Raw genomic sequence first — 23,377 nt, 5'->3', positions numbered from 1 at the left:
AGCATGAAGAAAGGATGTAAATATAGCACTGGTTAGCATGTTCAAATGTGGAGTGACAGAGACTATAAGAAATGTTAGGAAAGCAACATGCATGTGGCTTGATGTAAGTGAAAGGAGAAGAAAAACTGAGACCTGTATTGCAAATGTAGAGATAGAGACTGAAGATAATCTCTAGTACAGAAACAATTTCCTTGCTTTATCTTAAAAATAGTTACACTAAGTTTGAAGACAAAACCAGGTAGATAAGGAAAAAGAGTTTAAATCCTTATTTCTAGGTAGCTTAGGTACAAATTCAGTACCCGTGTTTTTAACCTATACATCAATTTTGGGGTGTCATTATATAACTGGAAAAGAATAACAAAGTACTTTAAAAATAAAAAATGTCATGGGGAACAAAGTGTTCTAAACACATAGCTGACTTCAGTAGTATGGAAGACTCTGGAACAAATAGTGAAGGAAAAACTGGAGGGTGTGGGAGATAATCTTTTAGTAGAAATAATGGAAATAAACTGCTCTGTGCATGTGAGTTATGTAATAGCTGTATGCCTAACCTTCAGATGGTTATACCTGATGATCAAGATTGCCTTTTTATTTCTATTTTCTTGTATGTTTCATGATGTATAATAAAAAAGCATCTTTGACAGACCATCATGAAAAAGTAAAATATCTTTGGAGGGAGAATATTATAATAATAATTTAAGGCATAGACAATGACAGAACAGTATTTTTCCTGTCTAATAGTAGTTCCCAGTCTACAGCTTGGTGACAATTTCGTCTGATCTCTTCTGTAGCTTTCTAGACAGCAGCCATTTGACTTCCCACAAAATATTTCACCAGTCAATATTTGTGGGTGAAAATGAAGAGATTTCCCATTTTATTTTTAAAAATTCTCTATGTTAAGTTCCTCTGCCCCCTTTCTCCTAGCTTTTATTGCTGAGAATGATGCCATATGGTATAGGGTATCCCTTTGGTCAGTTGGGGTCAGCTGTCCTGGCTGTGTCCTTCTCACAGCTTCTTGTGCTTCCCCAGCTTCTTTGCTAGTGGGGCAGCGCGAGAAACAGAAGGCCTCGATGCTGTGTAAGCACTGCTCAGCAATAGTGAAAACCTGAGTGTGTTATCAACGCATAAATCCTAAACATAGCACCACTATGATGAAGGAAATTAACTCCATCCCAGACAAAATCAGTACATTGTTGTGATGACAACCCGAGATGTCACAATGTTGCTGTTTTACTTTAAAAGCATGGTTATTTTAAAATAAGAACATTTTAGAAGTGGTGATACAATTGCTCTACTCATTTTTGTTATAACTTATTAATGAACAAAAAGGAGGATCTTAACATTCCTTGTTTAAATAAGAAGTCTTATAAGTAAAAATGCAATATAAAGTAAAACTCTGGATTTTTCTACTAAAAATGTAGTAAAGGCATTAACAATTGCTAACAGATGCAGAGGAATTTTTTTCATGTTCAAGCTCAGTCCAAAATAGACATGTGGAGTCTGTTCTTATGGGATGAACATGCAGTTTATTATAAGACAGAGATGAATATAGAAGCTGAAATTCACTTATACATGGTTAGCTACAACAGACCTTCGCAACTCTAGGTTGAAAGTAGCAACATAGATTCATTCATCTGAATTATAGGCCAACTTAGTCTAGCTATGTGCATTGTAAAGTAGTGTAGCTTTTAACCAAAATTTTTCTCTGCCAACCATCCCAACCTCCCAAAGATTTTTAGTTTTCACATCTTCTATATGCTCTCAGAGGAAAAGCTTTACCTGGAGACTTATTGCAATCTCAGGTCTCGCGTAGGCTATTGACCTTTCAATTCTAAGTTTGGCCCAGAAAAACAGTCATTTTGGCTGAGAAAAAGAATAGAAAAAGAAGGCAGAAGGGAACAATTACCCAACAAAAATCCAGCAAGCTTTTATCAAACTAAAAAAAAAAAAAAAAAAAAAAAAAAAAGGGTGAAGGGAAGATAGGGATTGAATCTTCTAACTAGCATGATCCACCCAATGTTGCAACTCCATAAAATAAATGATATATGTGTTTTAAACATCCTTTAAAAAATCTAATCCTTTTATAGTAGCAGAGATTGACTAAAAATGAATTGGCGGGGTAAATGGACTGTATATGTCCTTAGAGAATGCAAGACTTATCATTTCCTGGCAGGCTCTCAGTATCTGAACGTAGTGTTCTGAAGAACCTCTTGTAGGGAAAAGACTGCTAGTGAGAGACCTCCTGCTTCAAGTTTAGTCATCTGGCAGCAGCTCATCCTAGCAGCACATATACATCCCCCCTCTCCCCCCATTCAGATGCTGGTAGAATTGTAGCTGAACTTTATAGATGCCTAAAGCTGATTTTTATGGATGTGAGGGTAAATGTCGCTCAGGTAAGGGAATAAATGAATTTTAGAAAATAGTCTATAAAGAGACCTTCAGAGTTGCAAAGTCAATCCACTTGATCCAGATCAAAGTCTTTGTTTAATCTATTCTTAAAAAATATTTTTCTAACCATTGGTGAAAAATGGTAGATATCCTATAACTTCTTTTTGCCAGCTGATCTAATTGTTAGGTATTCCTAACACTTAAAAATTCTTGTTGTTTTCTCATTGAAATTTCAGTTCTACAGGCTAAATACAGAAAGCACAAAAAGCAATTTAGTCTCTTTAATTTTCTGTATATATGAAGACATCTTACCATTTCTCTGCTTAGTCTTCTGAATTTTAACTATACACCTTTTATTCCTGCTGGTCATTTTTATGAGTGAACAGTTCTTAATCAGTACATCTTAACCGTTATTATAGATAAGTTAACTCTCTGCAATTCTTCCCTTTTTGATCCATTCTTCTTCAATGTTTTTCTCAAAACAACATTTTTTTGTGTGTGTGTACAAGTTCACTGATGTTCATATCATGCGATACACGTTTAAAGGTTTTTTTAAAAGAATCAAATTTGTCTTCCTAGACAGTGGTTTTATTAGTCATCATGTGTAACTTAATTTTAGTAACACCTGCATGTTTTTTCATGTGTTGTGTGCAAAATTTTTACTTCACTGAGTAAATCATCTCTATGATGGAAATATACATCTAATAGCATAAAAAAAAAAAAAAGAGTATGCTAGTCCTGCGGTTCTGTTCTATACACCTTAGACAGGTTAAATAAGTTGATTATAATAAGGGTAGGTAAGAAAAGGGATCATACTAAAATACATTCTTAAAAACCAGAGCATGGATTTCACTCACCAGTGACTGATGGTTCTGTGTGCCAGACCTCCCGGGAGTGTGAATATGAAACAAAGATGTCAATATTAGGCCCCTAAAGGAAGGACTGGCCCTTCTATCTATTCAAATGAGCATTTTAAAATCTTGCCTGAAGCATTCTGTTATAGGTGTATTATTAAAGCTACCTCTTGTAAGTTAGCCAATGGCTAATAAATCAGTTACCGTAGTTTACCATGAAAAATGTCATTCTGCAGAACATTATAATTATACAGCACTTGTCAGTTAGAATGGAAGCACTGAGTTTGTCTTGAGAAATTGTGAACTTCAAATTTTGAGAGAAAAGTATAAGGCCAGTTAGACTTTTCTTTCTTTCTCTATGGCCATTCTTAGTAGTGCTAACATTTGGATAGGCTATAGTGTGAATAATGTTGTATGGTGTTCCTTGATCAAAAGATTGATCACCTGTTACATTGACTTAAATTAGTCTGTTTCTTGAAATTCTTGCACATTGGAACAGACTGTCTTTAATCTTTGCTCATATTGCATATATTGGTCATATGTTTCAAAATAAAGTGGATTTTAAATTTAGTCTCTCTCTAATAGATTTACTCCTTATGTCATATCTTCATTTAAACTGGTAAACCAGTAAAGCTGTACTAACAGGAGCTTAAGGGTTGTTATTCCTTGGCACTGTCATTTGTGTTATATTAAAATTTGATTTATTTGAAAGGGAGCCCAAAATTTCAACAAAAATTACAGAGTCAACACCAATATATTCTCCTGATTTTAACCACGGGTACTAGAAATGCCAGCTTCAGTAATATTTTTAAGATTACAGTATCATTTTCTTGTTATGAGAGATAATGTTTTGCATTTGTTTAAATGCAGACTTGTGATGTATATTGAAAGAGACAGCAGAAAGACCACACCAGGAAAAGAGCAGCAAAGCGGCAATGAATACCTGTCAAAATGCCTGGATCTTCTCATCTATCACATTGTGCGGGAGCTGCCAGGAATTCTAGGTAAATTGAGTTGGTTAACTAAACAAATCTTACCTTTGCTTACTCCCTTGAGAAGCACTTAAGTATTTCCTTAAATATACAGGTGGAAAGATCGTGTTTTCTGATCACATAAAGTTTGGATGTTATCAGCTTCATGAAGTTTCTTAGTCATGTCATGATCAGATATTTTGTATTGGAATCTTGAATGCCAGATTCAATTCAGTCAGGGAAGAGGCCCAATTGTACAAGAAGTTTTATCGATGTTCTAAAGATATTCCAAAGATTGGAAATTCTAAAAACAAACTTACCTTATAAAGCACAGAGAAAGGAGAGATATAACACAGTATATCCATGAGTAAGTGTTAATCATTTATGCTTAAATATGTATGCTGAGTACTTGCTTGAGGTAATTTTTCTGGAATATTTCAGCCTAGATACTTGGATATTTATAGATAATCTGAAATTGATCCCTTCATGCAGAAGAAAAGATGGAAAGATTTTCTCTGAGACGGCAACAGTGCTACCTTGCCCCATCCTTCATGCTTTAGGAATAAAAACTTGACATTCCAGCAAAGGAGCTGTTGTGCATTTGGCACATTTTATGTGTATCTGCTCAAATTTCACTAGTATATGAGTCTCTGGAACAATAAAAAGCTACTTTATATTGGTTGTACATGTTCAAATAGAAATTTGCTTGGGTGTAGCAGCTGAAGTCCTGTCAACAAGCTGTCAACATTGAATATGCTCTAACTTGTCGTAGTTAGAGCATATAGAACAGTGAAAGGCATGTGGGCAAATACGACAAAACCTGCAAATTGCAGGACATGATTTTGACTCTTTGGGCAACTAGAGAAGAAGCTGGAGTAGAAAGAAGTTAACCTGAAAATCTGGAGAAGGTGATGAAACAAGATGAGTGTTTTGAGTGTTTAGACAGAAGGAATACAATCTCGAAAAAGTAATGAGTATCTGTTGGCAAGATTTGAACATCAGTTTGATATTGAATAAAACAGATATCACAGAAATGACCCCAGATGAGTAGGAATGAGACTGTCTTTCCTGGAAAAAGCTGTGCTGTATGATGTATGAGGAAAGATAAATTTTCTATTTAAGAGAATTAATTCAGAAGGAAGGAAAGAGTGAAGGAGGGAGAAAAGAAAGAGAAGAGAGAAGGAGGAAAATGAAAAAGAAGAAAAGGAAAAGTGGATATGAGAAGGAAGGAACTGAGTGGAGGAAATAGGAGGAAGTAAAGAAGAAATGGAAAGGGGGTGGGGAAAAGGATAGAGAGAAGGAAAGAGGGGAAAGGAGGAAGACAAAAAGGAATGAAGGAGAAAATGAGATTGATGTGGCCAGTCTGAATAATTGGCATAAAAATGCTTATTAAAGCTGGTGGGTGAGATCTCCTAAAGAACAGAGTAAGAAAGGTAAATAGCAACACAAGGAAGGAAATGCTGAGAGTCTTCAAGAAAGAAATGGAGTAAGCTCAGCCGTGATTGTGTATGACTTGTCATTAAATAATAATAATAAAAAAATCACAACTTTATTTTTCTATGAGATGATAGCTGATTTATGTTTCTTCTTGTTACATTATTGCTAGAATATTGAAAATGAAGTAGTAGCACTGCAAAGGTCAGCAGTTCCAATGGTCGTGCTGCTATTTTAAAGAAACTTTACTTCTTATGAGAATGCAGGTTTTTGCCTTGTTGCAAACAGCTGGTCTTCCCCCACCTCCCTTTTTCTAACTTTTCTGACTAATCAGGTTCATATTTGGGTATATTGTAGGACTTGGAAGTCTCAAACTATAAATGTTTTGACGCAGAAATTCACCTTCTACTATCTATGTATGCTATATGCAACTAATGCAGTAGGCCCTGATATTTTCTCAGAGCTTGAAAGTGCTATAAATCAAAATAATCTGTTTCTTTAATATGGGTTCTGCTTTATTTATTTATTTATTTTTATGCTTTGTTTTCCTTTTCAAGCTAGATTTGTGTTTTGATTGTTTTTATTGAGATTAAACTTTCTGTCTGTATCTGTCAGAAGGCTTTTTCTTTTTTATTGCTGTAAGTATGATGGAGGATTATGTTCTGCTTGAGGAGGTAGAAGTTATGAGCTTGTAGGAAAAATGACGAGAGTTGCCAGGTGGAACAGTTAAAAACAGTTTAACTGTTGATTTAGAATTAATCCTAGGTGGTTTTTAATATGCATTTAGTTAAGCTCCTTACTGATCCCATCTTCTTCCACCAGATGTAGCTATAAACCAAATAGATTAACAAGTTGTAGAAATTGCCATTGAAGATACATTTAAATAAATGAAATAAAACGATAATCTTGTGGATAAATTTTAAAGTTTGCAGTTGCTGTAGGTAACAAAGTAATTTTATTCAGGTATGTTTAATATATAACCTCTCTCTAGAAGATAGATATAATTTGCTTAGATCACACTAAGAATTGAAACAACTGCATCTATTTATCAACAAATTGACAGAAGTGGTGATTGTGAGACAAATATATAGAAAGAGAGTGGAGGGTTCAACTGATTATTTGTTAATCACAGAGAGGTCTTGTCGAATTATGGTTTTGTTAGTAATTCTAAAGAAAAATGCTTTGATGAAAAGACGATATTTTGTTTTATGTATTTGGAGAGTTTTAGGCAACATTTTCATTATCAGTATCTTATAGAATGATTCAAATCTTTAAGGATAAGTATTTTTACAATGTGCCTGGCTCTGTCATTTTGCCTTTGTTGAAAACTGTACTCCATGGGAGCAGAGGAAAAGCATTGCTATTTTTCAACATGAGTAGACTCTGTGACTTTCTTTTAAAGGAAGGGCCTGTTCTGACATGAAAATTGTATAAAATACTGAATCATGTCCTTTATTTGTTTAATAGCTATGTGGTTTCCTTTTTACAGTTTTGTGTAGCTCTCTCATTAGGGAAAACATATAGTAAGTGTTTTTTAAAGACAGGATTTGGCTTATAATATTTCAGGCTAAAAGGACTGGATTTTCTTTCTTTGCATGTGACTTTTCTCTTGCTTCTTCTATTCTTTATTCCATGCAGAAGTGGTCATGGATTTCTGAGACAACAACATAAGACAAATTCAGCATAATGTTCCTTGGCTTTTATATTTCTCTTCTGAAGTTTGAATTACAGTTCTCACTACTGAAATTAGATTTTTGTTCCCTCATTGTTGTGTCTGAGGTTCGTTATGGACTAAGTTCTCTCACTGACCTGCTGCTACCTCTTTCTGTGAGATCATGAGAGTGTTCTTTAGATAATTAACATCATTGTTAAATCTGTGTTTATGCGTGCTCAGCTGGTGGAAGGCTTTTGAGGAAGTGGGGAACATTGCTTATTTCTTTCTTCTGGTGCTACTGTTGCTGCAGGAAAAATACACTCCTTGAATATTATGTCACCAAAATATGGTGAAGATCTTGGTGAGCTCTAGTGATAGGACAAGGAGTAATAGCTTCAAACTAAAAGAGGGAAGATTTATTCTTTACTCTGTGGGTGGTGAGGCACTGGCACAGGCTACCCAGAGAAGTTGTGGATGCCCAATCCATAGAGGTGTTCAAGGCCAGGCTGGATGGGGCTTTGGGTAAACTGCTCTGGTGGGAGGTGTCCTTGTCCATGGCAGGGGGGTTGGAACTGGGTGATCTTTAAGGTCCTTCCAACCCAAAGCATTCTGTGATTCTTTGATTCTATACCTTTGTAGCTGGAGCAGGAAATTGACCTGTCTGAAAACTAAATAGGAGATAAAGTGTTGGATCAGCCGTTTTTTTTTTTTTAATCATCATGCACTCACATGACCACAATTTCATCAGGAGGGAGAAGATGGGATTGCAGTGAGGATACTGGAACAGAGATGCTTTATAAGTCATTTTGTGCTGTTTAGCAAACTAGTTATGTTAGATCTGTCTGAAATGTTGTTTTCTGTAGGTGACATTCTCAATGCCTTAACAAATGTCTCTGGACGCAAACACCCATCAACGCTTCAGGCCAAACAGCTGAAGATGTGCCTTCCCATGATGCCTGTAGTACTTCATCTGGTGACATCCCAGGTACATTTTTTTTCAAAAATTTTTAAACAAAGTACAAACTCTTGCAGTTTCCCACAACCTAACTTCTGCTGCTTAAAAGATCAAATAGATCCTTTTATTAATGTATAATTAGGTTGATGGGTATTTGAGTGAAGTAGCAGCATGAAAGGTGTAAACCTTATTTTTGCATATTGTAGGACAGCTCAAATGATAAATATATATTTTGCCTTCTTTCTCAATATAGCTGCGAAAAAATGTTTTTACTTTTTCTGGTCATAAGGTATACAGTTACTGTAACTTTTAAAACTTTTGCTAAATTCATATAGGTATTTCGTCCCAGGATAGTCACAGAGGAGTTTCTTTTCAACTATGGGACTTTACTTGTGAGTATAACCATCATAAGTTAAATTTTGTTTGCAAAAAATACATATGCATATATTTTTGGTAATTACTTAATGCAATGAAATTACATTAATAAATTAGAGAGGTCTTTATTCTGAATATATTTTTTTTTTAGTTTTGATTTTTGAACTATCATCAATGACATAAAATTCAACAAAGATAAATGCCTGGTTCTGCACCTGGGATGGAGTAATGTAGTACACAAGTACAGGCTGGAGAGCAGCTCTCCAGAAAGGTATCTGGGGGTGCTGGTCAACAGCAAGCTCAACATGAGTCTGCAGTGTGCCCTGGCAGCCAAGATGGCAAACTGTATTTTTGTGTGCATTAAATACAGCATAGCCACCTGGTTGAAAGAGGTGATTCTCCCACTATATTTAGCGTTAGTGCAGCCTCACCTTGAATATCGCAAGCAGAGGAGGGCAACAAAGTTGATAAAAGGATTGGAAGGCATGTCCTGTGAGGAGAGGCTGAGGACACTTGGGTTGTCTAGTCTGGAGGAGACCAAGAGGTGACCTCATGGCTCTCTACATGAGTGCAGAGGGAGGTGGCAGTCTCTGTTCCCTGGTCACTGATGACATGAGGGAACAGCACAAAGCTGCTCCAGGGGAAGTTCAGACTGGACATTGCAAAAAATGTCTTTACCATGAGGGTGGTCAAACACTGGAACACGGCTCCTTGTGAGGCGGTTGATGCCCAGTGCCTGTCAGTGTTCAACAGGCATTTGGACAATGTCCTCAATAATGTGCTTTAACAATATGCTTGGTTATGAAGTGGTGAGGCAGATGGACTTGATTTTTGCAGGTCCATTCTAACTGAACTGTTCTGTTCTACTCATTTTGTTCTATTGAAAACTACATGTATCTACAGCAATCTATTGAGTTGAAGGGAAAATATGCTATCTTGGATTCCAGTGTACTCTGCATATATGTGATATATTGCAAATTACTTGTGTACTTTATTTTACCTCTGAGTTAGGTTTACCTTTGAGTTGCACCCAGTATTCTTTATAGATTTTTTGCTGAAGCCCTGACTAGAAATTAATATAAAGTTGCCAGTACTTCTACATTGTATTTAGTTGATGAAAAGCTGAGTATTATAAGCTACAGAGATATTTGTCTCGTAACATCTATAAATAATTTATGATATTACTGATTGTAAATGAACATTTAACTGTCCCATAAGATAGTATAGTTAAAATGAAGTATTACTGTTGTAATATAATTTCCATATATTGAAGCTGTTGTTTCTGCTGAATGAGGAAAAAGCTCATTTCTAAAGTTGTGTAGCAGAGTTAAGCAAATACTTTTAAGTCCGCATGTTCATAAGTGACAGCTATGTATTGATTTCCACAATCGCATGCAGAAGAAATGCTTCACCACAGACAGCTATATTAAATTCTACTGTTCAGGCTCACTTCTCGTTCTCCTTTGACTTTTGATTCCAAGAAAATGTGGGTGTAATTTAGGTCTCCTAGTCAGTGATTGAGAAGAAAGTGTCCTCAAAATGTCTGTAGAAAAATTCACATTACAATAAAGAGAAATGGATGTTGGATTACAAAATATTTTATCTCTTTAAAGCACTTGTAAGTAGCCAGTGGATTTATTAATGGTTTTGGATCAACCATCTAGAAGGTGAAATTCTTTAGTCAATGGTATAGGTACAGGAGGCCAGGTACGACATAGGTTCTCTTTTGACTTTTCTCCAAATAACTTGAACTACTGACTGAGGAAATCAGGCTGGTTATGTTACCACACCTTTTCTCTCAGAGTAAGGAGGGGACCGATTATTTCCTGTCTCTTGTCCTGCTATGTCTGTTGAACAAGGCAGTTCAGGAACTTAAATATGCTATTTCAATTTATTCATAAAAAGTGCAGGGAAGTAGTACATTTGAAAAATGAATATCAAAATAGAGTCTATTTTATATAACTGTGTTATGATATGACTAATGTAATTACTTCTGGAAGAGTAACTATCCGTTCTACCAGGGAACAGTCTACTCTGGAATTTTTTTGTTTAGTAACATTCCCAGTGGCATCTGTAAAGGGACAGTTGATCATCGGCTTGTATTTTTTCAAAGTATTGCACTATAATTGAGGCCTCTAAGACTTGAGCAAGCCAGTCCTTCAGGTTTTTTGTTGTAATTGTTGTTTTGTTTTCTGATTTATTCTGAAATCTTACTCTTTACAATGAAAAATGATTAGGAGTGGAAAGATGTGTGCTTGGTATTGGGAAAGAAAAGAGTAGTTATTTTCCTGTAACTGTTGTTCATTGAGAAATATATTTTTTTCTTGCTGCTTTGAAGTTATTTCTGTCATCACTGTAATTCTCAGTGCTCCTGTGAAAAGAAATTGAGAGGGAGTTGGGACAGTCCTTTCATGTTTTCAGCTGTATATAGAAAGACATGGAAAAGACAGGCTGTGCCCCAGAGGCACAGCTAATAGTAGGCTCCCAGTGCAATGCAATGGGTGCACACTCACCTGCAGTGGCATACACATATTCTCCATTGCTGAAAAAACAGCAGTGTATAAATGCATCTTCTTCTTGTGTTTCCAACAGAAAATTAAGGAAATAAGCAATGGTTATAAGCACAAGAACAGTTTATGTATGAACTATATTGATTTTTCTAGATTAGTCTTGATGCTGTGGTTATGTGTGAAACTGTCTTAAATGAGCAAACAAAATAATTTGCTCTCTTCCAAAACAAATTAATTACATTATAACTGTAATTTTCTTCAAATGATCAGGAAGGTAAAACACCTGTTTTTTTAACAGAAACAATAGCTTTTTATGACTGCCTCTGAGGTATTTTCAGATTATGAAATATACAATTAATTTCTATCTGAATTCCTAATTAGAGAAGAATCCTTTAGCTGTTTCTCACATACTGTGGAAAAGTAACCCATGTAAGCACTTCTGCCAATTTAATATGTAATAACAAAGCTGTAATTGATAAAGCAATATGAAACAAGTGTTTCAAAGCAATCGTTTTCTTAATGCTTTACATAATATAAATATATAAAGTTGTGTGCACACTGAAAATCAGATGTTATCCATGATATGTTCTCTGTATATTAAATCAGCAAATAAAAACATATCATAAATTTGGCTGAGAAGTTCTCCTTCTCTTGCAAGTGCCATTAACACGTCTTTTGCATATCCTGTGAAATAAACAGCTATGCTTAAAAGTGGAAGCAAAAGAGTGAAATCAAGATTAAAAGGCAAAAGAATAGTGGGTGTACATGTACAATATTTACTTATCCCAGATTATTAATACTTCATTGTTCCTGTTCTTCCAAATGATGAGTTATTTAAGTGATTTAGTAGAAGGCTATGCCTTTTTCTATGCACTCTTGTGCGTAAGTGTATCCATAGTGTTGCGTAGAAGGCATGGAGATCAAAAGATGGTACAAATAACAGAAAATTGCATTTTCCGGAAGAGTCTTTGGTCTTTTTAGTGAGTTATTTTAACATAGGCACATACAAGGTAGTTCAAAGGCTTTTTAGAAAGTACAGTTTTCTGTTAACAATAAAGTAAGACATTTAATTACTGCCTATTTAGCTGGAAATGCTATCATTCTTGATATTAGTCAAAGTAACGGTCCTTACTGTACCCTACATTTAAGTGTCCAGCAGCATTAAAAACTTGCAAAATTATTTTATAATAGCCAGATCATGGATGCTTTGTCTTTCATATCTAAATTATTATGAGAATTCCTAACTGCATGTACATTAACATTTTGTATTTACACAGCCTTTAAAGAATTTCATATTGTAATTAATCGGTAGTTATGCTTCTTCATTTTTGTTTCTAAAGTGTTTCAAATAAATTCTTCTTCTTCTGTAGAATTTTATCCGATCTATAGATTCAGGAGAAACCAACTTGGATGGAGCAATAGGTAAGATAATCTATGATATTGCTGCACTTTCATATGTAGGCATTATAACTGTTGCATTTTGAAAAGAAATATAATGATTTTTACTAATAGGACCAGCTGCATCAGAAGAATTGATTAAGACTACTTTATCAACATTTGAAGCAGTAACACAGCATCCTGTCTTGTTGACAAGCCATCGCACGACAGTAAGTCTGGCAACAAATTAATTAATTGCAGGGTAGTTGGCCGAAACCTATTGATAAATTGAATGTTTTGAAGATTTAGAAGCTGTTTGAATCATGCGTTAAAATGTATTGTGGTTCTATCTGACAAGAATATTTTATTGTTTATAAATAGATTTAAATTTCAAGGACAAAGTAAAGCATTTGGACTTGGTTTACTACATTTGGTTCAAAAATTACAGAGAGAATGAGACAGATATTTGCTTAAGGTTTGGCAATAGCAGTTCTTAAAATGATTTTCATATAAATTTAACACTTGATTCTGTAAGCAAGTATGTTGCTACATATTCATGATTTTTTTTCCACTTTGTCTTTATGCTTTCAATATATCTTTGAAAAAACAGTTTTGAGGGGTTGAAGACACCATTTCATCAATACCATTCCCAGTGAAATCATCAACAAGAGTAACAGTTTATAACAGTTATGATATTTTTGTTTGCATGTGTGGATGTTTTTCTCAAAGTATAACTGTTTGCTTACCAAAAATTGTATTATGATTACTAAACCCACATATTGTATGTCTCACATATCACTAAAAATTTGTTTTCTTCAAAGTTTTTGGTTAGTTTTTATTTGAGCTAAGCTGGTTGAAACCAGTAGTTATGTTATGAAATAATTGTCAGCAAAACAGTAGGTCAGAAGGCTTGAATTAGTGATTGACAAATCATTGTAAGTTGTCCCAATGTGCCTGAATTTTGTGCCTGAATTCCCAGCAAAAGTATGACCCACCATACTTAATGGGATGACCATTTAAGTCCTATTGAAATTTGTGTTTCTGTACTGAAATTAAGTTAAGGGGACACTCATTATAGCACTTAAGTCAAGCACCTAAAACAGCTTTATTTTATCAAGTTACGCTAGATAAGAATGAGTGTGTCTTATTTTGACAGAAATATGTACCATATTTTATAGAGGTCTGTCAACATTTACTAAAATTGCAATACCTTCTGTCCGCACATTAAGTAGGATTCACCTAGCTGCTGTTTAAACTTTAATGGTCTGGTTCTTGTTTTGTTTTGCTCTGGAAAAATAGCATGAAGGGGATAGCTCCCTTTTACATCCCTTCCTCCTCTGCTCCTGTCCCCTCATTCAGTACAACATTATAGTGAATTATAGGGAATGACTGTCCCACTCTCTTGTAAGTAACCCTTGGCTAGTAAGAAGTGAGTTTTACTTAAGTACCTAAATCAGTGGGGAACAATTTACTTCATCACACATGTTGAAAGTTTTAGTTGTTTGTTTAAAGCCCATATGAACACATCAAGTAAGATGTAGATGTAGATAAAACTTCCTGCCTTTCCAATGACTGTGAATTTATGACACACATTGCTTTAGTAAAATAGGTTCTATGATTCAGAATGTCTGTATCAAAATTTATTAATTTAAGAATAACTATATCTTTGTCAATGAACAATTTTCTTTTTTTATTAGTTTGAGAAAATAAAATTCATTACTTTGTTCGCTCATTTTCAGAAAGAACAGTTCTCCCTAGTTTAAGCCTTCCTGACACTCAACAAATAGCCATTCAGACAGAAAATAAAGTGGAGAAAGTGCCTTTAATTCAGTATGTTAAATTCAAGAAATTGTCCACTGTAATTAATAATCTCTAACCACATCTGCCACTAGTGGTGCAAACAGTAATTAGTTTAATACTATTTACGAAGTCTAGTGTGCTAATTATACTTGAATGTACAGCTTACATTACTTCAGAGGAAAGTGGTACTTCATCTTCTATGATGCATACAGAATATTTTTAGAAATGCTGTTACTCAAGGGATATCTTCTAATTGCTGCTCACTGTGCATGACTGGAATCTATGAATATAAATGCCAGCACCCAGTGGAACTTGGTGCTTTTTTTAAAAGTTGAAGCTAGACATGTTCAAGGTTCCAGATCAATATTTAAGTATAGCAGCGGTTAATAGGAAACTCTTTTACTGAGAGAAATGTGTATTTTAGGTTGATCTCTGATGCCTTGATTGTTCATTTAGTCAAAGTTGGATATGAGCAGCATTTTATGAAGGGGAGAGTGGGGAAAAAAAAAAAAAAACATTCTTGAGGGTGTGTTTTTTCCACTATAACTGTGATATTTCTTTAAAATTTCTAATCAGAAATTAAATTCATATTTTTAACTAGGTTTAATTAATTTAATAGTAAATGAGGTTACATTAAGCAAGCAGAACCAGTGTTTTTTGTTTAGGTCTGACTTAATTTCGCTGCAATGAAAGTTCTGTAAGTTAAGATGAGTTTAAGAGTAACATTTCTGTGGGTTTTTTTCCACTTTGAGAAGAAAAAAAATACGCTTTTTCTGGGTTTTAGTTTGTTTGATTTCCCTTTGTATTTGTACCTTGAACAAAGAAGGTTGAACAAATTGATTTTCGTGATCAAATTTCTGATTGCCATCGACCTGAAGAAAGTTATTGAGGAGATTAATTTCTGTGGTGACTGACTATATTTTATATTGCTAAGTATGGTAAAATTAAGTGAAACTAATTTAAAGGAGTGCCAGTAATGAGCAGTCATTTCATTTTGTGTGCAGTTGTTTGCATTTTTACAAGATATAAAGTAGAGAATAACAGTAAGTGCAACTCAGCATGTTTTGACCAAACTGTACTCAAATATTATGATGAAGGCCCTCAAAAAGAATCTCTATAGGCTGGAATGGAACATAAGCCATGGTTTTGTAAACCAGCACAAATCCATGTGTTTGTTTCCTCCTTATACCTGAAACAGAAAACTATTTAATAAATTCAGATAATAAGTGTTATAAATATATATATGTAAATTTTGGTAAAGGTTCAAATTTAATTAAGAATTATGTACCACAAGTATAATTAGTATATTTCTTCTCTTTCTCTGTTAAGTGTACTCATTTGCCAAAAAAAAAGGACCAATAGTATTCAGAGTGCTTTGAGCAGTGATGAGGTTCATGATAGCAGTCAATCAGTTCCTGTGGGAATCCTTTTTGTACTCTAACTAGCTCCTAAAAATGCTCTCCACACTGCACAGACAATCTTTTACATGAAGCATGAAAGTTCTCTGGTTGAGACAAAAGTTGTCAGCTATGATTCTCCTCCTAAAGGTTTCAGAACCTATTTTTAAAAATCAGGCCTAAATAAAAGAACCTTGAACCCGATGAGTTGCTTGATGGGAAGTCAAGGGAAAAGCAGTATGACATGGAAAACTACTGACTGACAATATGAGAGTTATTATTTTTACCGCACATGACAACAGGGGATAGAAACTTTAGCAAGTGCTTCTCTCAGCTCATCTTAGTCTTTTCTTTATTCAGCATCAATGTGTTCTTCATCCATAAGCTGTTCTGATCTAACCACTGACACCCTAATTTTGTCAATGTAGGGCATGACTATGTGGACATATTTTACATCATTTCATCAATCACTCCTGCTTTTCAAGTGGATTAAAAGCATACACCCCATGTGGCTTTCTGTCTATTACACTAATCCACATGACACAAGACTTTTTTTTGGTGTGCAAAACCAGTTCTGTACTAATTGACATATTGAGTCAGTCAATCAGTGCTGTCTCTTCCCTGAAGTAAAAAAAGAAAAAGAAAAAAAAAAAAATCTCAATGAAGATTCTGTAGTTCTGAAGACTTTTCAACAAAAATTACAAAAATGTCATCCTTCTCCCCAATTCATTCTTACATGTATTATATTATTGTTTCCATTACATTCTGAGAGATTACTGGGAATATAAAGAACACTGAGGAGCATGCTGTGCCTGCAGCAGATGCTTTAAGAAATTTGAAGGCAGCACAATTCTAATCCCATGGTCACTCAGCAGCAACTTTGTATGTGGAATTTTAATGAGCATAAATGTCAGGGTGATGTTGGTTGTTGTGGATCTTACTTGGGACTGGAAATAAGGTTCTGGAAGCTGATCGTCGTTGCTTTATTACATTCTGCTTTGAATTGTGGGTAAGGAGAAGGTATTTGTCAGTAGTTGTAAATTAGACACGTGCACACTGAAAAGAATAAGAGACCTCAAGAAAAATCTCTGAAGGTAGTGTGCTTTGTCATTTGCAAGCATGGGTAAGGTAGCTGCATGGAATGGGCAATGTAGTTTCTTTATTTCCAGTCCACCCTGTGTGACACCAAATGCAAAGACTTTGTCTATAAACACTGCCCTGAAGAGCTCTGGAACTCAGCTGTAAGCAAGGTAAAGATTCTTTAGGCTGGTAATGTTAGTCATATTGAGGCAAGTTCTGTGGCCTTGAGAAGAGAGTTAAGCTACCCATAAAAACGTAGCCTATGTTGCAGGTGATAACAGGTAATGTTGGCTATATGCTAGTTTGTTAATACGTGGCGGTTGCATGTATGTGTTGAGTAGCTGAATTCATCCTTGTTGACTAGCACAAGTGAATGGATGTGTAGTTCTCCATCATAGGGTTCCTTCCCTAAATAGGAATATGCTAGTATGGGACCCTTCCTCTGTGAGCCCTTGCAGTGTTATAACAGCTCTTTAGCGCTTATATATGGAGCTTTGACATTGCTTGGTGAGGTTAAGGAAAAGCTGAGGCAATGTTTCTTTCTTTTGAAAGTAGGAAAGTTTATTTAGGGTGCTGGCCTTATGTGTCTAATGTGGCCTGTACAGTAGAGACAAAAAGAAAGACTGAAATCACAGTTGTCTCTTCCAAGCCTCCTCCCATTAGTGCTTGAATACTTCATTACTCTGAAGATACGGCTTGCCTCTCTTTCTCTTTTGAAGGTTAAAGGAACACTTAGACTTTACAGAAGATTTTCCATTAAACTGTGGTTTGCTTCCAATAGATCTGATCTGTGTAGCTGATAAAATTCTGTAGAAAAGTGAGTACAGCTTTTGCTGGATGCTCAGACCTCAGTAGTAAAGTTTTCCTTGCAGGAATCAATGTTATTAAGAAGACAGATGTTCTTTTTTGGATTGTTTTTTTTGGGTTTGGATACTCTACTTGGATTTTCAGAAAGTTTTTGACAGTCAATGCACCAAAGACTCTTAAAATCCATCAGTGGACCTTTCCTCTTATCTTATAGATCAGCTTCTTTTACGTAGTTAAAATTTAGTAAGTAGAGAACTGAGATCAATTTTAAAAGTGTAGGTATATTAAGAGGGATGCATTACAAAGATCTATGTTGCTATTTATAAGTAATTCAGAAAAGGGGATGAATAGTGAGGTGACAGCTGACTGATGATGCTAAGTTATTCACAGTAGTGAAAACTAAAATTGACAGAAGAGTTGCAGAAGGTTTTCAAGATACTGAGTAAAAGAACAACATAATGATTTTCAAGATACTGAGTAAAAGAACAACATAATGACATGCAGTTCAATACTGATAAATGTCAAGTGATGCACATAAGGAAAATCATCCAATTATGCCTATACGATGTCAGTCTCTAAACTACTTGTAACTGTTTTGGCTATCTTTTAGCATAGTTTTTCTATGAAAATGGTGGTGTTACATTCAACTGTAATCAGAAAGACAACTAGATTATTAGAAACGACTGATAAAAGACCACAGAAAACACCACAGTGCCATAGAAGTCCATGATTCCCTCCAGTCTTGGATACTGAGGTCTTGGATAGTTGTGGTCTTTCACTCTAAAAGAGAAAAAGTACAGTTTGATGTTGCAAGGAGGGACTGAACAGATAAAAAGTTCAGCTTGGAAATGAAAGAAGGAGCATATAAATTAATGGATGGCATGGAAAAGATGAATTAGAAATAATTATTCATGTTTTTTGAGTGAGTATCAAGTTGGTAACTAGATAGGTGTTTTAAAATAAAGAGCTTTTTCATAAAGCATAACTGAAGTGTGGAATTCAGTGTTGTAGGTATTGCACATGCTAAAAGTATAAATACATTTTAGGTAAGATTGGACAGATATATGAAGAAATGTTGGTAAGCTTTTATTAAATGCAAAAATACTGATGCAATTTCAGCTTAGGAAAATTTCTTAACTCGAGTTGCTAGAAGCTAGAGATGTACAAATCTAGAAGCTTTGTGTGTTTCTCCTATTCTTATTCTTCTCCTTTCCAATTGTTAGAAACAGGATTACTAGGTTTGAACTACATTTTTCCTTGGTCTTGTGCATACGTAGTATACCTGGGAGATGTGACTGTAATGTGTATGAAAATTTCTAGTATTTCATTGCTTTTTTTTTCAGTACCGATGACAGCATAGTCGTTGAATGCCACAATCACAGAATTATACAATAGTGGACTTGTGCAGTTAGGGAGGGGTCCATTGTGGACTAGGTATCGGTCTCCTTAGTAGGTGGTAGGAACCCAGATATAGCTATGATCATACCAATATTCAAACTAATATTAAAACTATCTAGTCTATTTAGGCATAAATTATATTTCCTACTTTTTTTTTTTTTTAATTGTAAATGGTCATAATGATAAAGTCTGAAAAGAAAATATCTGAATACCTTCATGCATACATGGAGATTCGATGCCAAGAAGATGTCAGCAGTCGTTTAAAAGAATAAAAAAATGAATCCTTGCTTGAGTATTTGTTTCAATAGCTCTAAAAATACCAAAAGAGTGATAAGATGCTTCTGTATACTAACCTTATAGAAATTTATTAAATTTGCTGATTAATTTATTTAAAATATTTTTATGTACTGAATACAGTATTATTATGCTTTCCTCTCATACACTCCAGTTTATTTCACCTTGATATCTTGTTTTTAAATTTGTGTGCACATTGCATCACAAAATAATTTTCCATAGAGTTAGTGCTACTGCACCAAATTGAAATGAGGCAAACACCTGCTGTGGAGCATTCCATTCTAAACAGATTGCCAAAACTGGGGTTTCTATTAGTAAAAGGTCAGAAAAAAGCTACTAAAATTATTTAAGACCTAATGAATGTTCTTTACAATGACAGTTAAAATATATTTATCTTAGAAAACACTGGTTTGACTGCATTATCTAATGCGGAAGGACTGTCATTAATACTAGATGAAGATGAAAGGAAATCTAGGTTTCAGAAATCAAAGTCGCATCATACTGCTGTGTACTGCCATCTTAATCGGTGTCAGTCTGACTCAGTGCTGCTGCTAAGTGATTTTTAATATTCCACATCCATACATTGCTTCAGATAAATGAGAGATGTTCTTTTGCCTTGTTTCTGTCTGACAGCTTTAATTTACTACTTAAACGTGTCTCTTCATTTGAGGAGCATTGCAGTAGGTTGAACTGTTCTTTTGGATTGAAGAACCTTAAGTACATACATTTTTTAACCTTACAAGTTTGTGATAGCGGATCAATTACCATTTGCAGAACAGTTTAGAGACCTACAAATGGAGCAGTTAGAGTGTAGTGTATTATTTATCTTACTACGGACTAAGATGAAATATTTCAAAATGATGACATTACAAAAGGCACTAGCTGCATGCATGATATATAGCATTATCTGTATAGGTATAAAGGCTATCTGTACTTGCAAGAGTAAACCAACTTCCATACCTCAAGCAAATTCCTTTACCTCTTCAAGCAAATTCCTTTACCTCTTTTATTGAAAGCATGTAACAAAGGGATTTTTTGTAATTTTTCAGAAGTGAAAAAAAGCCAAAGTCTAAACAAATCCCTTAAAGCCAGGGATTCCTTTAACAGAGACCACCAACTAGCAATGCAATAGTTAACTAAAATAGCTCTAGTTACTGCTGACTAGAGCCTAATTTCATTTAGTGACCCCTTTGCATTGTGTATTTTCAGCTTCTGTTGCTTTTTCTTAATAGTAGATGTTTAACTCTAGAGGAGTTACATCTTCTAGATTTTAATCACTAAAACAAAACACACAGGGAATTATAATCCAGTCTTACTGCACTAAATCCTATTCATGGTGTAGTAAAAGCCTACGCAGTAATTTTATTTATATAAATAAAACCAAGGGCAAGCTGTGTATCCATGATGCATACTTAAAAATTACCAGGCTGTCTCCGTCCATCTCTCCCCAAAATAAAATAAATTAAATATCTAAACTTGCTGATTTCAAATGGAATGGAAGAAGTAGGAAAAACAATATAAAAATATACTCCAATACCTTAATGTTTGACCTTCCTTTTTTTTTTTTTTTTTTTTTTTTTTGAAGAATCCTGAGTAATGCCATAGCTGAAGCATAACAAGTATTTCTTTCTGTTTTAAGTCCTATATGACATTCCCACTCTTATGTCTCTTCATGCTGATGTTGTTTTGCACCACCTGCATCTGGATACTTAGTATACTTCTCTGTTCTCTTTGAGGGTATGTTGAAGCTAGAGGTAGGTTTCCAAACCAGTCACCAAGGAGGAGATGCTGTCAGCAAATCTGGAGTAGCACAATGGCAGTAGGGGCAGGGTTGTATGGGAGAGTACCTCTGAAGGAACAGAGTGATAATGTAGAATAATTTGCAAGTAGAACAGTAATCATTTTGAAGAAAAAAATATCTGCAAAGTAGGGGATACTGTCTGTCCTGGAGTATTTAGGAAGTACTATTTCAAACCATCTCCATCTAGATTTATGAGAGTTAAGAAATAAACAGTAGATTCTGTACTATTTCCACTCTCTTTTGGTTTTTAGTCCTGCTTCAGGCACCCAAAATTAGGATAAATTATTTTCTTCAGATTATAGCTGTGATTCTTACTTTTGATCTGAAGTCTGTCCTAGACAAAGGATCAGGTCTAAGTTATCAGAATAAATAGCCTAATATTGTATTCATATACAAAGATATCATTCCGATTTTTCATGCAATTATTTCATTTTTTGTTCATATTAAGATCTCTAAAGCCTGTACGGTCTAAATAGTTCTTTTACTAATGACTTAAGACTTAGCAATGTATTCTCTTAAATAGAATACTTATAATACTCTGTTTTTAATATTAAATATATAAAACTAATTTTTATCATAGTTTCCGTAAATTGATTTCAGATGGAACTAAGCCGACTAGTTCTGTGACAGATGATCAATCTGTAATTCAGCACGCGCATAGATAATAAAGAGTTGACTGATTTATTTTCCATATTTTAAATCTTAAGTCTGTAAACTTAAATTTTAATGGAAATTCTTACATCTGCACTAAATTCTGTATTTTAAATGAAAATACACTCTCAATGAACTATACCAAAGTTGATATTGTTTTCTGTGTAAGTTACTCTCTGTAACTTTATTACAGCTTACCAAAGAAAAGTGTACTTGGTGGCTTTATAAGTGTGATTATGGATGGTTTTCCGTGATTATTCATCTCTTTGATTAAGGGCTCCAGCAGTGGAATAAACATAGATATGTCTCTGTTCTATTTTTCCCCGTGAATAATCTAAACCAGATCTTTCTAATCCTCTGTTTTAGGTTGAAGACTGCGTTCTCCCACCACTAGTTTCTTTGGTCCGTGGTCAGAATGGTAAGTATACGGCCACATCAACTACAGTTTCCATGAATTCCACATTTTGTTTTAATTAGACTTCAGTGTGGTCACATTCTTGGCACCTTTATTTTTAAGTGGAATGGAGACTCTTCAGCTTGCGGTTGCTCTCAGAAACCACATCACTGCTCTTAAGCCACGAGGTCATGGCTGAGGAGAAAGGGGAGAACCTCGACTCAAACAGCAAGCTTCTGTCTCTCATTAGAGATTCCTTGCTGCCTCAGTAAGTATAATATTGTTGCTTTAGTGGGGAATAACTTGATATTCAATCCATTTTGACAGCATATTTGTTTTAAATACCCTTTTTATGTTTAAATGGCAAAATGAAAAAAAGAAATGGTAATTAGCTGCTGTCTGAGTTCTGTGCCCAACATCTCTCTCCTAGGTTAATTCAGAACTTGGTTGTTTATAACACCACCACCACTTCTGTCTGACACTAATTTTTGCATCTTGGTGATACTGTGCCTCTGGCCGCTCTTGTTTCTTGAAGTGTCCCCTAACTGTGATTTAAATACCCTCTCTTTGTTCAGCTGATAAAGTCAGAGCATTCTAACGCCAGCATCTTCACTATTGTGGGTACTGTGGCCTCCCGGATGACATTTTAAGATCATATGGAATGGCTTATAACTTTCAAAAAAAGGAAAAGTTACACGATAATTAGTCCTCCGTGTTCACAGAAGGGTTATTGTTTCTAAACTGATGTCCTTTCCCACTGCCCCAAGCAACAGAAAAACCCTGTGCTAGTGGATGAAACTACAGCCTGTGGGCCAGCTGTGGCCTGGAACTTAATTTATATGGCATATAGTCAAATGAGGCCTGTCATTTCAAAATGACTTGGATCTGAACCTGCTTTGGCAGGGGGTTGGACCCGATGATCTCTGGAGGTCCCTTCCAACCCCTACAATTCTGTGATTCTGTCTTTATGCTCACCTGCGTGTGTTATGCATATGTGTACTGTGGGCTGATAACATCTCAGTAGAGAGAAAGAGAACACAAACATAGGATGAGTACAGTAAAGACGAACATTATCTTTCACATTATTTCAGGATAATGTTACAGTGCATTTTAATGTGTGGTCTTCCAAAGTTAGTAATTGTCAATACTTAGCTGCCCTAAGTGAGGAAATTGTTCCCCACTCCTACATTCAGTAAGTGACAGAAGGGTGGAGGAATGGATGCTGGATTATGATCAG

The 23,377-nt window shown here is 35.0% G+C and overlaps 1 protein-coding gene across 1 annotated transcript in view; it reads left to right on the top strand.

Annotated features, from left to right (window-relative positions):
* ULK4 (unc-51 like kinase 4) overlaps positions 1 to 23,377 on the top strand; it is a gene marked incomplete at its 5' end in the record, with an annotated part of 228,746 nt that overhangs the window by 64,169 nt on the left and 141,200 nt on the right. The window contains 7 exons of the mRNA XM_084281505.1: positions 4,113 to 4,246; positions 8,165 to 8,286; positions 8,592 to 8,648; positions 12,512 to 12,563; positions 12,654 to 12,748; positions 22,113 to 22,164; positions 22,264 to 22,408. Of these exons, the coding sequence (XP_084137631.1) occupies positions 4,113 to 4,246; positions 8,165 to 8,286; positions 8,592 to 8,648; positions 12,512 to 12,563; positions 12,654 to 12,748; positions 22,113 to 22,164; positions 22,264 to 22,408 (657 nt within the window). The remainder of the gene's footprint in view (positions 1 to 4,112; positions 4,247 to 8,164; positions 8,287 to 8,591; positions 8,649 to 12,511; positions 12,564 to 12,653; positions 12,749 to 22,112; positions 22,165 to 22,263; positions 22,409 to 23,377) is intronic.

This window comes from Netta rufina (assembly GCF_964035555.1).
Source record: "Netta rufina genome assembly, chromosome: 2".
NCBI classification, from domain to species: Eukaryota; Metazoa; Chordata; class Aves; order Anseriformes; family Anatidae; genus Netta; species Netta rufina.
This window is presented reverse-complemented; position numbering and strand designations above follow the sequence as displayed.